The 13,592-nt window shown below is 43.4% G+C and overlaps 1 protein-coding gene across 3 annotated transcripts in view; it reads right to left on the bottom strand.

Moving 5' to 3' along the window:
* DNAI1 (dynein axonemal intermediate chain 1) overlaps nt 1–13,592 on the bottom strand; it is a 276,867-nt gene that overhangs the window by 70,933 nt on the left and 192,342 nt on the right. For all 3 annotated transcript variants that reach the window (XM_072606216.1, XM_072606224.1, XM_072606235.1), the window contains one exon: nt 2,563–2,810. In XM_072606216.1, coding sequence (XP_072462317.1) covers nt 2,563–2,810 — 248 coding nt within the window. The remainder of the gene's footprint in view (nt 1–2,562; nt 2,811–13,592) is intronic.

Genomic DNA, 13,592 nt, shown 5'->3' with positions numbered 1-13,592 from the left:
TCTCAGACTCACAGAGGTCATGCCCAGACTCATCTCCTGGTCTGCCTCTTGGTTCAAAGCAGCCTGAAGACACACACAAAAAGAGGGAAAACTGCAGTGTAACTCATGTACCTCTGCTTTGAAAGGCCCACTGGTTCCCAAGTCTTTTGCTCACAGCTGGACCAGGAGCCAGGCATCCTGGTCCTCTTCCTCTCTGGTACTTACTGATCACCAGATTCTGTTCTTACAGGACACAGAACTAGGGTTCATGCCTTGGTTCATGCCTGAGGTTCAGAGAGGAGAGGGATTTGTCCAAAGTTGGACCCTCTGACTCTGACTCCTGTGCTCTGAGCTCTGGCTGAAGGAGTACCTGGCAGGCTGAACTCCATTAAGTAAGCAAAATGTCTTGGAGGGGCGATTTTATGGGAACTATCAAACACATGGACTATCGGGGAAATTTGTAGCTTAGCATAAACATGCAAATGACTCAAATAATGGAAATGACCTCAGTAGTAATCCTAAAAATCACACTAGTGGTAAACCACAGAGCCACATCCCCCAATTCCAAATTTAGTATTCTTTCCAAGGCATTAGAGTCTTTCCTTCCTTCCCCCTCAGTCCATCATCCCCTTCCCTCCTCTTCCCTTGCCTCCCCTTCCCTTCCATTTCCCATGGTTTCTTATCCAAAGGGGACAGTCTTTTGAAAGAGTGAGGGTGACCAGGTTTTAAAAACCACATTCCTCCTCCTATTCCATGACAGGAACATCCAGTGCCTCTGCTTTTTTGGCAGCCCCTGGGAAAGTAAAGGCCCAGCTGGAGTACCTCAATACCCAGGCAAAATGAAGAAAAACTGCGTTAGCTGCTAGAAAGTATTCTTTATTATATGTCACTAGATAAGGTTAATTTAGCTAATGTTCCTCTAAAGGTTTTGCATGAGAGGTTATGCTAAGATACTAAATTCTTTTCAGTTTGATGACCATGAGATGATGAAATATTACTCCATGAGATATGTGTAAGGGAGAAAGTATGTGATTTCTCTGATTCAGCTTAGTTGATAGTCGCAAAATATAGTCAAACAGATGAGGTAATGAGGTGTTAACACCTTTATGAGGTGCAAACACTTCTCTGATTGAGGCAGAGAAGGGAATAAAGAGATTGAGCAAACAAATTAGCCACTCCTGTGGGTGTTTTAAATAACTAAACCCTGAATAGTTCCAGAAAGTTCCAATCCAGAATGAGTTCATGGAATAAGACCTAGGAGGAAGGGGAGTTGGGAAGAAAGGAGATTTCTTTACCCCCTGCCTTTGACCAGCCATGATACCTAGCAGCTACTTGCCCAGAGAAAGACAAACCATCCAACAGTTTGGAAGTTTATGGTCTGAGAGAGTTGAAGGCACATTTTAAGGAGGAGATACACATACTCCTGACAAATGCAGACAAACGCAGAAAGGCATTTGAGAGAAAGAGCCGCTTTGAGGAATGGGACCCCTGGCAGCAGAGAAGAGAGCTGGATGTGGACTTAAGAGAAAGAGCCAGCCCTGGAAATTGTGAGTTGAATTGTGGAGTAGCCAGAGACATCAGTGGGAACAATGGGAGGATTCTACAGAGATTTCTAGATCCTGAAGTACCAGGAGTTGAGAGCTGCCTTTGCTATATGTGTATTCTACATATGTGGCTCAGTACCATTAAACTCTAAATTTGATCTCACTTTTTCCATAAATGCTGAATGTACATACAGGAGAGTCACTTATGATTTTGGAGGGGGATGTTTTATAGTGTTTCTCCACCCCCTCCCCATCTTAATAAATACTTTTGATAAGAGCTAATTGTGTCTGTTGGCTTGAGGCATATTGATGAGGTTCATGAATTATAGTTTTGGCAGCAGACACATATAGGCCACCAGTGCACCCCAAGAGGCAGCTCCCCTCTGGGAACCCAGTCCCCTAAGTCTGAATATAAGTAAATTAAGGGAGTATCCTAGCTGGGAAGTACTATATATATAACTTTTGTCCTAGACCAGCTAGTTTTGAGGAAGCCATGAAAACCTGCTTTTTCCACCTGCCATTCCTGACAAAAAGAGCCCAGGCCTAGGCCAACCCCCCCCAGAAATTACAAGGAATCTATGGGGGGTGATTCTATAGACATAACTCAGGGGTCACCCCATTAGGCTCCTGAAGAAACCTCCTGACTTTGTTCCAAGAAAATCAAGAGAAAATCCACAAAGGATGCTGAGGTCATTAGCTCACATTGAAGAAGGGGAAAATTGTCTGCTTCCTCTGGCTAGAAGTCATTAAAATCAAATGGAGAGGAAGGAATATTTTGCAATGAATTTTATCAACACGGTTAGCAGCTGTGCTGCCATTACGAACCAGAAGATGTTTCCCAGATAATTCTCTTGAGTCTCTTCTCAGTGGCTCATCTATGGGCTGTGGGAAAAGTGTGAGATCTTCAAAGACAGAATCTGCCCTGGGGCACCAGGTCTTCCCCAAGTTCAAGTCTGCATGTTTACCTGGTCCTCACCAGATTCCTAATTTGTGCCCACTCCCTCCAGTTGTCCTCCCACTTACGTCTGTGAACACTCACCTGCCACACAGGTTCTGAGTGCTTTCCTAACTTGGCCGAGCTCTTGTAGGATGGCTGTGAATGGGGCTTCTTCAGATTGTAGATAGCCACATTGCCGTCATAATAGCCCACGACCACCAGGTAGGGGTGTTCAACATGCATGTCGAGGCACATGATGCCACACTCGCTGCTGAAGATGTACTCTGGGAAGCTGGGGTTCTTCAGGGTGTACAAGAGCAGCATGCCCCGGTTTTGCTTCATGAAGTCATCTGAGTCAAGAAACCAAGATTTATGAACTGATGGAAGGAGTGAGTTACTGTACACATAGTGAGGTATAGTGGGATAGAGAGCCCTAGACTGGGGGTCAGGAGGCCTGAGATCCAGTCTTGCTTTCACCAACCCTCCAGTTCTGTCCTTGAGAACATTTGTCCCTAGGGGACAGTTTGTCCAGATGTCAAAAGAACATTCACTTTACCTGCCTACCTCACAGGGTTTGATGGGGATATTGGAAATGAAAATGCTCTGAGAAGTTAAAGATGCCTACCATCAGCTAGGTGGTACAATGGATAGAGTGCTGGGCCTGGAATCAGGAAGACCTAAGTTCAAATCCTACCTCAAATACTTACTAGCTATGAGACTCTGGGCAAGTCACTTGACCCTGTTTGCCTCAGTTTCCTCATCTGTAAAATGAGCTGGAGAAGGAAATGGCAAACCACCTCTGTCATTACACAGAGACTGTCAGACATAGAACTCTGGATTTTGAGAAATTGTGGGGGTACCTGTTTATGTGTATGTATGCTGGAGGTTATATTCTTATGCTTTTAGAAAGTAAGAACAGACTGTATGATTCATATACCTGTAGATTAGTACTGACCTACTAATCCTGCAGTCCAGTGGCCTGTGGTTTTAAATTAATTTTAGGATAGTAATACTCATTCCCATTTTTCACTTGTTTGGTACATTTACAATTATCTTAAAAACAAAAACCACTAGAGAAAATATTTCTTTCAGACAAAGATTTGGTCTGTAATTGCGTTTCCTCGTCTTCTAAAGTCCTCAGTGCTGTAAAGATGGACCCAGCTAAGGAGAGCCACAAAGTCTGGGCCAGCTTAGAATCAAAAGCAGAAAGTCTTAACTCAAGTTGTCTTTCTGTCCTCAGCAGACACATGTGGCACCCGCCCAATTTTAGAGAGTTTCTAATCTAGTTGAGCGGAATGGACATGTATACAAATAACCACAACACAAAGCAGAATGTAATAAGTGGTACAAGAGAGGGACAAAGTGCTCTGTGAGGGCTGAAGCAGTAATAATCCCATCTGTTGAGGTTGGGAGTTGGAGGAAGGGTGGAGCTAGAACCAGAGAAGACTTCACTGAGGGGATAAAATTTGGGTGAGGTCTATAACGATGGGTAGGATTAGGGAGGTGACCATGAATTCAGAGAGTTAAGTGGTGTAGTAGACACAACACTGAATCTCTGGAATCAGGATAGACCTGAGTTCAAATATAGCCTCAGACTCTTATTGTGTGACCCTGGGCAAATCACTTAACTGCTTTTTGACTCAGTTTTCTCATCTGTGAAATAGAGATAATAATAGCACCTTCCTCCAAGGACTTTTGTGAGAATGAGATAATATTTATAAAGCACTTTGCAAACCCTAAAGTACTATATAATTAATGTTATTACCTATTGTTATTTTTATATATGGTGGGGAGAGCATTCCAGGCAGAAAGTATACAAATAAAAACACAGATGCAGGAAAGCATGGAGTATGTTTGGGGAACAGTGAGAAGTTCAACTTGGCTCAAGCTAAACTCACCCCCAAACCATTGTTCCAGAGACTACTAGAGATATAACGCTGGGCTTGGAGGAAGTGTGTGTGTGTGTGTGTGTGTGTGTGTGTGTGTGTGTGTGTGTGTGTGTGTGTGTGTGTGTGCACGTGCGTGAGTGGTTGAAGAGGGGAATTATATGCTTATGCTTTTAGGAAGTGTGGTTCATTCCAGAATGAGTATGACTTTTGAACATTTGTAGGTTAGCCCTGGAGCATTAAGAAAACTGGTGGATATGCAGCTAAAAATGTAGGGAGGAAGCAGATCTCAGATGACCTTTGATGACAAACTATGTAGTTTGTATTTTTTTCAGTGGCAGTGGAACCTGCTGAAGGTTTGTTTGTTTGTTTCTTTTAAATAGGGAGGTGAAATAATCAAAACTCTGCTTTAAGAAGATGAATCTGGCAGCACTGCATAGAACAGATTAAAAGGGGAAACACTGAAAAGTGCTAAAATCAGCTGAGGGATTATTGTCATAGTACAGGTAAAAGACAGAAAGAGCCTGAGCAAAGGTAGCAGAAGTCCCAACAGAGAAGAAAGAACAGATGACAGGTAGAATTGACTATTATATAGGGTAACCTCCCCACTTACATGTTGAATTCTAGACACCCTTTAGAATAGAAAAATCTACAAGCATTCTTCTTCTGACATGAAATGATACAGAAAGCTACATATATTTCTCTCCAAAGTTCTCCTTTGAAATACCTTCTTTTTAAAAAATAAATTTGTTAGCTTTTTTTATATCACCACAATTTTTACATCACTGAAATTGCCCCAGAATCCTTTTCTTTCTTCCCTCCCTGAAAGCCATGCCAATGACAATATGTCTAAAGAAAAAGAGAAAGAGAAAATCTGTCAAACTGATCAGTACATCAAAAGAAAACATGCAATGTACCATATCTGTGGACCTCTCAGCTCTCCAAAGGAGTCTTCCTATATCTTTATCAAAGTATGTTCTCCTATCTTTTCTAGGAGTCATGCTTGTTCTTTGTCATTTTGTAACATTAACTATCACAGTCCTTCTACTTATATTATTGTAGTCATACATAATATCTTCTCAGTTCTGCTTACTTCACTCTACATCAGATTGTGTAAATCTTTCAATGCTTCTCTATATTCATTGTATTTGTAATTTCTTATAGCATGGTAATATCCCATAACATCATAAGGGCTGTTTTCTGGACCCTCCTGGCTTACGAGTGATTATCAATAGTTATTGTGGCTGTTTTCCTCCCAGTCTGATTTAGTCATTTTTCTTTGCCTCATTAAAAGGGACATCCCCTGACTACTTCTTAAACAGTCATTCAATGAATGGGCTTTATCTCACCCTAAGTGAGTTCCTGAATAGACCTTGCCTAAAGCGGCCAAAGTCTCCCACTGCATCCTGGGTCATCTCCAGTCATCCTGATGAATATCTGGTCACTGGATCCAGATGGTTCTGGAGGAGAAGTGAGGCTGGTGCCCTGCACAGCCCTCCCTCACTCAAAACAAAGTCAAGTGAAAGTCATGTCATCATTTCTCTGATGGCGAGGTCTTCTTCGGCAACAGATGAACACAACAACAACATTCCATGACATCTACACTATGCTTAGCCATTCCTCAATTGCTTGGGATCTACTTTATTTCTAATTCTAATTCTTTATTTCTAATTATCATATGACAATATGCATAGAGATGTGTATGGAGACTTTCATTTTATCACTGACCTCTTTGAGGCATAATTTTAGTATTGGAATCTCTGAGTCAAAGGGTAAAATACTCTTTTAATTCTTCTGGTAACTGTACTGTGAAAGCATTAAATGGGAATCCATCTTTACCATCTGCTAATCTTCCTTTTAACGAGGAAAGTATTTCAGTGCCAGGGGTAGAACCCTTTAGGGAAATGGAGAAAGAAAAGGGGAGTTGGAGCAGCATCAGGGAATAGAAGGCAAACAGATGCAAGGGGATTGTCAGAGGACACTCTGAGCACTAGAAATCTCAAATCTTGTAGTTTTTAATCCAGGATTACTGTCTTTAGACTCCAAGAAGCTCTCCAACTAGGGGGTGGCGCCACAGTGCTGCTAACAACCAGCAAATAGCCAGGTTGGTGGGGTGGGATGGGGTGGGGTATCTCACAAGGCTGGCAGCCCACCAAATGAAGCAGGTGTTTTAAAGCAAAATTCAACCCAGGGCTTGCATAGGTTTGGGGAAGATAAAAAACAGCAAGATCTGGGCCAAGTCAATATGGTGGACGTGGGCATTGGGCATTCTGAGGCAAGGTGGGGAAATTGGAGCTGATTTAGCTGGAGATGACTGACAGATTCCAAGTGGGTCGACAGGGCAGATACTTCTGAGTGAAACTCTTTGAAGATTCCCCAGAGATAACTCTACCTTGCTAGGGGAAGGGTGAATTTGTCTTTTAAAGGGCATCTTCCAAATATGAGTTGGAGGTCAATGGCACATTCTTGGATACATGAAGGCAGAGCTCTAGAATGCAATTCTTGACCCAGGAATGAATTTGTGAGTTCAGGTAGGCTTCCTTCTTGTTGTGGTTCTGTGTTTGTCCTTTGTTCTTGAAGAGGACCATGATATCAAGATGATGACCTGACTTGCAGCTGACTTTGATTTGAGTGAGGGAGGGCTGTGCAAGGTCACTAGCCTCACTTTCTTCTCCTGAGCCACCTGAGTCCAGTGGCCAGATATTCATCAGGACAGCTGGAGATGGGAAAGCATCCGTATCTGGTTGAGAGCCAAATAGAGTATCTCCTGGACTAAGAAAGGCAAAGACTTTGGTAAAGGTATAGTCCTTCCTAAGAAGAGCTTCAAGGGAGTCAGAAACAAGGTTTATGGTATCCCAAAGATTTACAAAGTACCTGTTGGAAATGCAAAGTATGAATATGCCTGGTATGAAACAAGATCTACTTTTTAAGTGACTGTGGTAGGTCACAGATTAATAACTGCTGTAGTCATATTGGTCAAAGTATTGGCTATATTCCACCCCAGGGGTGCTACCCCACTAGGCAAAAATCTGGTTTGCATAAAACCCAGGGGTGTCCTATAATTGGATTTGTGTGTGTATGTGTGTGTATATACACACGTGTTTTTTTCCTTTCAAAGACATCTCTTTGTAGAAGTGTAAATTATATTCAGACATGTATAGTAATTACTCATATAATAATTGTAATAGTAAATTAAAAATCATTGTCACATTAATGAATTAATAAAAATTTTCTGTCTTACGTAACTGAAGAAGGATCATGGGATCATAGAATGTTATAAATTATCTATCCAAGATCCTCATTTTAGAGATGAGGATAATGAGGCTTTTGCAAAGAGCTTAATGGACTTACCCAAGATGAACCAGATAGTGAGTAGCAAAACAAGGCTATCTTATGATATTAATGCAGCAAACAAGAAACTGCAGAAGGAGATTAAAGCTCTATTAAATTTTACTGAAGTAAGCCAGAATACTAGGTTCATATGAATGTGTCATTTGTATCTGAATAAAAGTTATACATGAAAATCACCAAGTGCCAAGAAAAAGAAGGTTTAAGACTGCAAAAAAGGGGAGATCCCTATTCAGCAAAGATCCTTCCCAGATGGGGACAAAGAAGACCTGAGACAACTACAGGAAAAGACACTATTGAGCTAAAGATTTCAGTTGCTCAGCCCAGTCAGAGACCAGGTGAAAGCCTGAAATGGCAGAAAGGACAAAAACTTCAGAGGGGATGGATTGCTGGAGAGTTAGGAAAGCATCTCCAAGACAAAACATGGACTCTTCGAACACAACTAGTGAGGACATTTAAAAAATAATAATGGGTAGCAATATAGCAAAACACTTTACAAACAATACCTTAATTGATCCTCACAACAAATTCTTCCCATTTTATAGAAGAGGAAACTGAGGCAAATAGATTAAATGATTTTCCCAGGGTCATATTGATGATAAATGTCTGAGGAGGAATTTGAACTCAGGTCTTCTTGACTTCAGATTCACTCACTGCACTACCTAGCTGTCATGTTTGTGTGTTTGTGTGTGGTGTGTGTGTGTGTGTGTGTGTGTGTGTGTGTGTGTGTGTAGAAAAGGATTCCTGGTAATGAGGTTCTTGAAGGATTCTACCATAACTACAGCAGAAGCTGCTGTGTGCTTTGCAATTCTTCTGTTTCTCTGGAGCAGAAGGGTTTGGCTTCTCCTCTGCGAGGCCACCCATCTGGTAACTCTGAGCTGAGTATAAATGTATGAATGCAAGAGTAAATGACTCTGTGTGTGTGTGTGCGTGTATGTGTATGTGTGTGTGCATGTGAGAGACAGAGAGAGAGAGAGATCTGGGTGTCTGTGTGGGTCTGTACTTGATCTGTGTAGGTATATATTAGGACTGATGGAAAGCCAAAGATGCTTAGTAAATCTTTGAAAAAATCCTAGTTCTGCGTCTGTTGGTGATTTGTCCTGATCTCTCCCTCCTCCAGTCTTGTATATTTAGTAGCACTGTCCAATTTGGGGGCACTGCTGATTTTACATGACCTAATGCCTGGCATCAAAAATGTACAATCAGAAAAGGGAGGCCTCTGTGAATTATACCTCTTGGCAGCAACAGTAGAGTACAGTCAAGTCAAGTCAAGTCAAGTCAAGCCAAGCCAAGTCAACCAGTATAGGCCACCCCCAACTCACAAACAGGCTGTATTCCAAAAGCTAATTTGTAAATCCATTGCTTGGAACTTAGACTGTATTTTCCCATAGAAACAATGTTATAAACGATGCTTACATTTCCAAGCTATCTCAGAAAGGTCCATTTAACCCATAATGTAGTGGAATTATGGTACTAATTACACTCAGAACTACAACTAGAGTGGGGAGAATGGTGCTTTGACAAAGGGTGCCTGATTTCTAGGGGGGATATGCTTCCTTCTCATATCCAGATGTTGGTCCCAGGCCTCATAGTCTCATGCTGTCCTTGTACCCCTATATCTGTGGCGAAACTGCTTTTGTTCCCTCACCCAGTAAGGCCTTGTGAAACATGGTGTCCTCTCTGCTTGTCCCAGGTGCTAAAATTACTGGCTATGGGTCTGATGACACTAGCCTGAATTATGTATGGGACGGGGTGGGGTGTCAGGAAAGACCATCTTTCTGGGATGCAGAATTGACACTTGAAAAAATTCAATAAGGAACAATTTGACCCATCTCTTTACCACTTCCTTTTCTGTTCACTGTTTTTCTCCTACGTCCTGCTACCTTTTCCCTCAGGTACTCAGTGCCTTTATACTGTATATAAGTCTTTTGCTCGGATCAGCCTTGGCTTTAAAACTGAACAATAAATTACGTACAACTTCTGTCATCCAATCATCTCTCCTCTTTCCTCACAGCCCCTTGTCTCAGTAACCTATTAGAAAGAAGGCAGTATGATGGAACTGTGGGAAGTGTGGGAAGGACTGACTGATAAGACCTAACCTTACTAGAGCTAGTTACATTTTTTTCAAAGAGAAAACTTTGTTGTCCCAAACCATCTTCTAGCTGCTGGAACTTCAGGCAGTATAAAAAAATGAAACAGACAATTCAGGGAGTAGGGGGTCAACATAAAAGCAAACCAGCCCCCATCTCTATCCCCCAGGTCAGACTCTTTTCATCATTCCTGTTTCTCAATTTCTTCCCTTTCTCCAGTTCTGAACATAGAAGTCTTCTTAAGTTTATGGTTTTGTTTTTCCATAGTGGCTCAAATGTCATCTTTTATCTGAAGCCTTCCCAGGTCCCTCTAGGCAGAAGTCGGTTCTCTTTCCTATGTGATCCCCTGGAATCTACTTTGTAACAGTCATATGATACGTATCACATACTGCTTTGTACTATACTGTGGAGTTAGTTTATGCCTTATTTTTTCTTCTGGTCCTCCCTCTTCCCCCTCTTAAACTCTAAGTTCTTTGAAGGCAGAGAGTGCCTTATTCATCTTTGTATCTCCTAGGGGTGGTGAGCAGTGTCGAGCACACAGGAAGCACTCCTTGATTTGAACTGAAGCTGCAGCAGTGGCAGCAGCAGCATTGGGTACTCCATGTGGTGAGGGAAGGAGGAACAGGAGCTATTTGTAAGAGAGGTGTCTGAGCCCATGAATGTTGGCTGAATGCCTTCAATGCTTCCAGCCCTTTGCTAGATTACACTATAGTGGAGAAAAGAAGGAAAGGAGGCATAGTCCCTGCCCTCAAGGAGTTTATATTTTGGTTACAGAAAGCATATTGGAAGTCAGGAAAAGGAGGGGTCAGTATGGATGGGAATTGCTGGGGAATTGTCTAGAGGAGCTGGGATGTATGAATCTAAGAATGTCGACTGAGGTTCTCACCCTGGATTAGTAATGAGATTAGTGATGGCCAAAACCAAGACCCCTATCTTGAGATTGGGTCCACCTGCTATGATAGAAATAGGCTCCAGTATCTGGATCAAAGTAGGCACTTAACTTGTTGACTGACTGAAATGAGTCCCATGTTCCAAAGGACAGGACTTAACCACATAAGGAGGCACAGAGCCTACTCTGTGTTGTGATGGTAAAGGGGCTCAGAAGGCACTGTTTTCCCAAATTTCTCCCAAATGGTCTATCGTGGTTCCTAGACTTCTACCATTAGAGATTCATGCTCTTGAAGAACCTGCCCTCGGTAGAAATGCAAATCCCCTGGGGAAGGGTAATAATGACATTTCTATCCTAGGGTAAATGAATCTATTGGATTCTATTGAAAAGTGGATTTTGAAAAGGGGAAGGTAGAAGACAGCGTGACACCTTGGGGGAAGGAGAGAAAGGAAAGGGCAAAGGCAGGTCAGGTTAACAGCAGAGAGGGCTCCCCATGGGAGGCTGGATGGTTAATTTAGAAACAAGGCTTAGCTCTACTTAAGCAGCCCAGAGGCTGCACCAGGCCCGGCATAAAAGTACCATCCACTTCTCCCCTTGGGCCCAAAGCAATTTAAAGCCTCCCTTGACAGAAGCCTGGCATTACAAAGTCTGGGCCCTGGAGGGCCAAGACCATTGATTGGCCACTTTGAAAAATAGAGCAGAGAAGAGCAAAGTGTGCTTATGATTCCTCTTCCTCTGGCGGCCTGGGGCTGCCCTGCCTTTCACCCACCCAGCTCTAAAAGGCAAGGTATTATTAATCAGGAGCAGCTGGGAAGACCGTTTCTGGGTCAGTTCCAGGAAGCCCTGGCCCGACTCCTCCCGGATGGAAAATACAGGATTCCATCACAGAAACAGACGTCCCCTTTGGGCGCTGGCCGACTGAGAGCTGCTCTGCATCTTATGGGCTTTGAGCTCCAGGATGGTTGCTTTTGTCGAAGCCTCCTCATGTGAATGTATGGGTGCTCAACAGAAAGACGGGCAACGGTTGGTCTCTAGCATGGGACTTTGAAATGGGCAGCCCCCCTGTCCTGCTCAGTAGAGCTTGGGGCTGCTTCCTCCCTCCGGCATCTAGACTGTGAACTACTTATGCCAAAAACCTTTCAGGGCCTAATGGTGCTGCCAGGAGGTGTTGGAGGCCACCAAGAACTGATGCCTTTTGGCTTTCAGTACTTCCAAGTGGGAGAGCTGTAGTCAGGGATGGATACACTTGCTGTTCCTATGTAGTAATGAGGGTAATAAGGATGGTGAATGAGTTAATTATCTTAGTTAGGGCTCACACTTCTCTGAGAACTTTCTAGGGGAATCTCAGGGCAGCTCAATACCCATCTACCTTGACCGGCCAATGACCAACCTCCAGGCAGCTTGTCAGGGACATCTAAGATACTATATCCTGACAGCACAACCCCTTTTGCAGAAGTAGCCCCTTTTGCTAGGCACCTTTCCTCCTATTCAGGACTACCCCAGGGGGAGTCTACTGTGCCTGACCAGATTTCTTACCCATTCCATATGGGCAAGGGACAATAGGAGAGAGGGGAGGGAGAAGGACAGAGGAAGGTAAGATCTGCTTGGAAGGGATCACCCCGAAAAGGCTTTGTGTTTAATTAACAATCCCCACTTTAGACAGTGGAAAGAGCCCTGGCCCAGAAAGTCAGGAGAGGTGAGTCCTGGCTTCTTGGGGCTTCAGTTTCCTCATCTATAAAAGGAGGAGGTTGAACTAGAGGCCATTCTAAGGCTCTTTCTAACTGTAAAAAAGAAGAACAATTCTATTCTAACTTATTTCTCAATAATACTGTTCTTGATGCGAAACCTATTATCCTCAGCACTCGGAGGAAGGAACACAGCTCAGGAGAAGGTACCACTAACGCTAAGCCACTCGACATCCTACATCTGAGCTCTGCTTCTGACTCTGACGTTGCTTTCTCCCCTCACCTAGAAATCTCTGCTTTGGTTTACCATTCTGGGGAAATGACATCTCCCTGCACCTGGGCCACTCACGGCCAAAGGAGCAGTACCCACAAGGCATTCTGCCTTCACTCAATCTTTTCTTTGGCTCTCTTGTTGTATAGCTTCCTTGGAGATGGCTAGCACACTCCGGGGCACAGAATCATAGAATGTTACAATTGGAAAGAACCTTTGAAATCATTTTAATACACCCTCTTATTTTACAGAGGAAAAAACTGAGGCCCAAAGCTGACAGTATAATAGAGCAGAAAGAGCCCTGGGCTAGGAACTAGAAAACCTGGCTCACATACCTGTGTTAGCTGGGACAAATCACCCAATCTCTTTGGACTTCAATTTCCACATTTGTAAAATGATGGGGTTGAATTATATGATCTCTAAGGTACTTTTTAGCTCTAAGTCCTATGATGCTGTAAGCAGTACTTGGTCTGGGGATGTGGGAGAGACATTCTTGGGAAAGGAGAAAGAAAACTGACCAGAGAGATTCAGAGACAAGAGCCCTGATAACTGCATTTGGGGTTTATTCCCCAAATTACTGAAGTGGGATCACAATTTAGGGTCAGGAAGCAGTCCATCAGAAAGCCCAGGTCTCCTAATTCTTCTTCATCATCCCCCCTCCCACCTAAAAAAGTACAACCCCCCTCCACATGCTCTGTCCCAGCTGGCAAAGCAGACCCTGGCCGGAGCGAGCTGGGAACTGGGGATGAGATGTCGTGTAAACATTGTGCAAGTGTTTGGTCACTGGGCGCTGTGGAGAGGGAAGAACTGCCAGAGCACTAGAGAGGCCAGCACACGTGGCTTCCATGTCCTTAAATGTTACACAGCGCCTGTCCTCCTGATTCACCCTCAACACCCCCAGGGTCCTTCTCAGTAACTGTGAACCAAACTCCCTTTTCTCTTCTCCAGTTGGGAACCCATGCA

The sequence above is a fragment of the Notamacropus eugenii genome, chromosome 1, assembly GCF_028372415.1.
Source record: "Notamacropus eugenii isolate mMacEug1 chromosome 1, mMacEug1.pri_v2, whole genome shotgun sequence".
In the NCBI taxonomy this organism is placed as follows: domain Eukaryota; kingdom Metazoa; phylum Chordata; class Mammalia; order Diprotodontia; family Macropodidae; genus Notamacropus; species Notamacropus eugenii.
The sequence above is the reverse complement of the archived record's forward strand: the minus strand, read 5'-3'. Positions and strand labels throughout refer to the sequence as shown.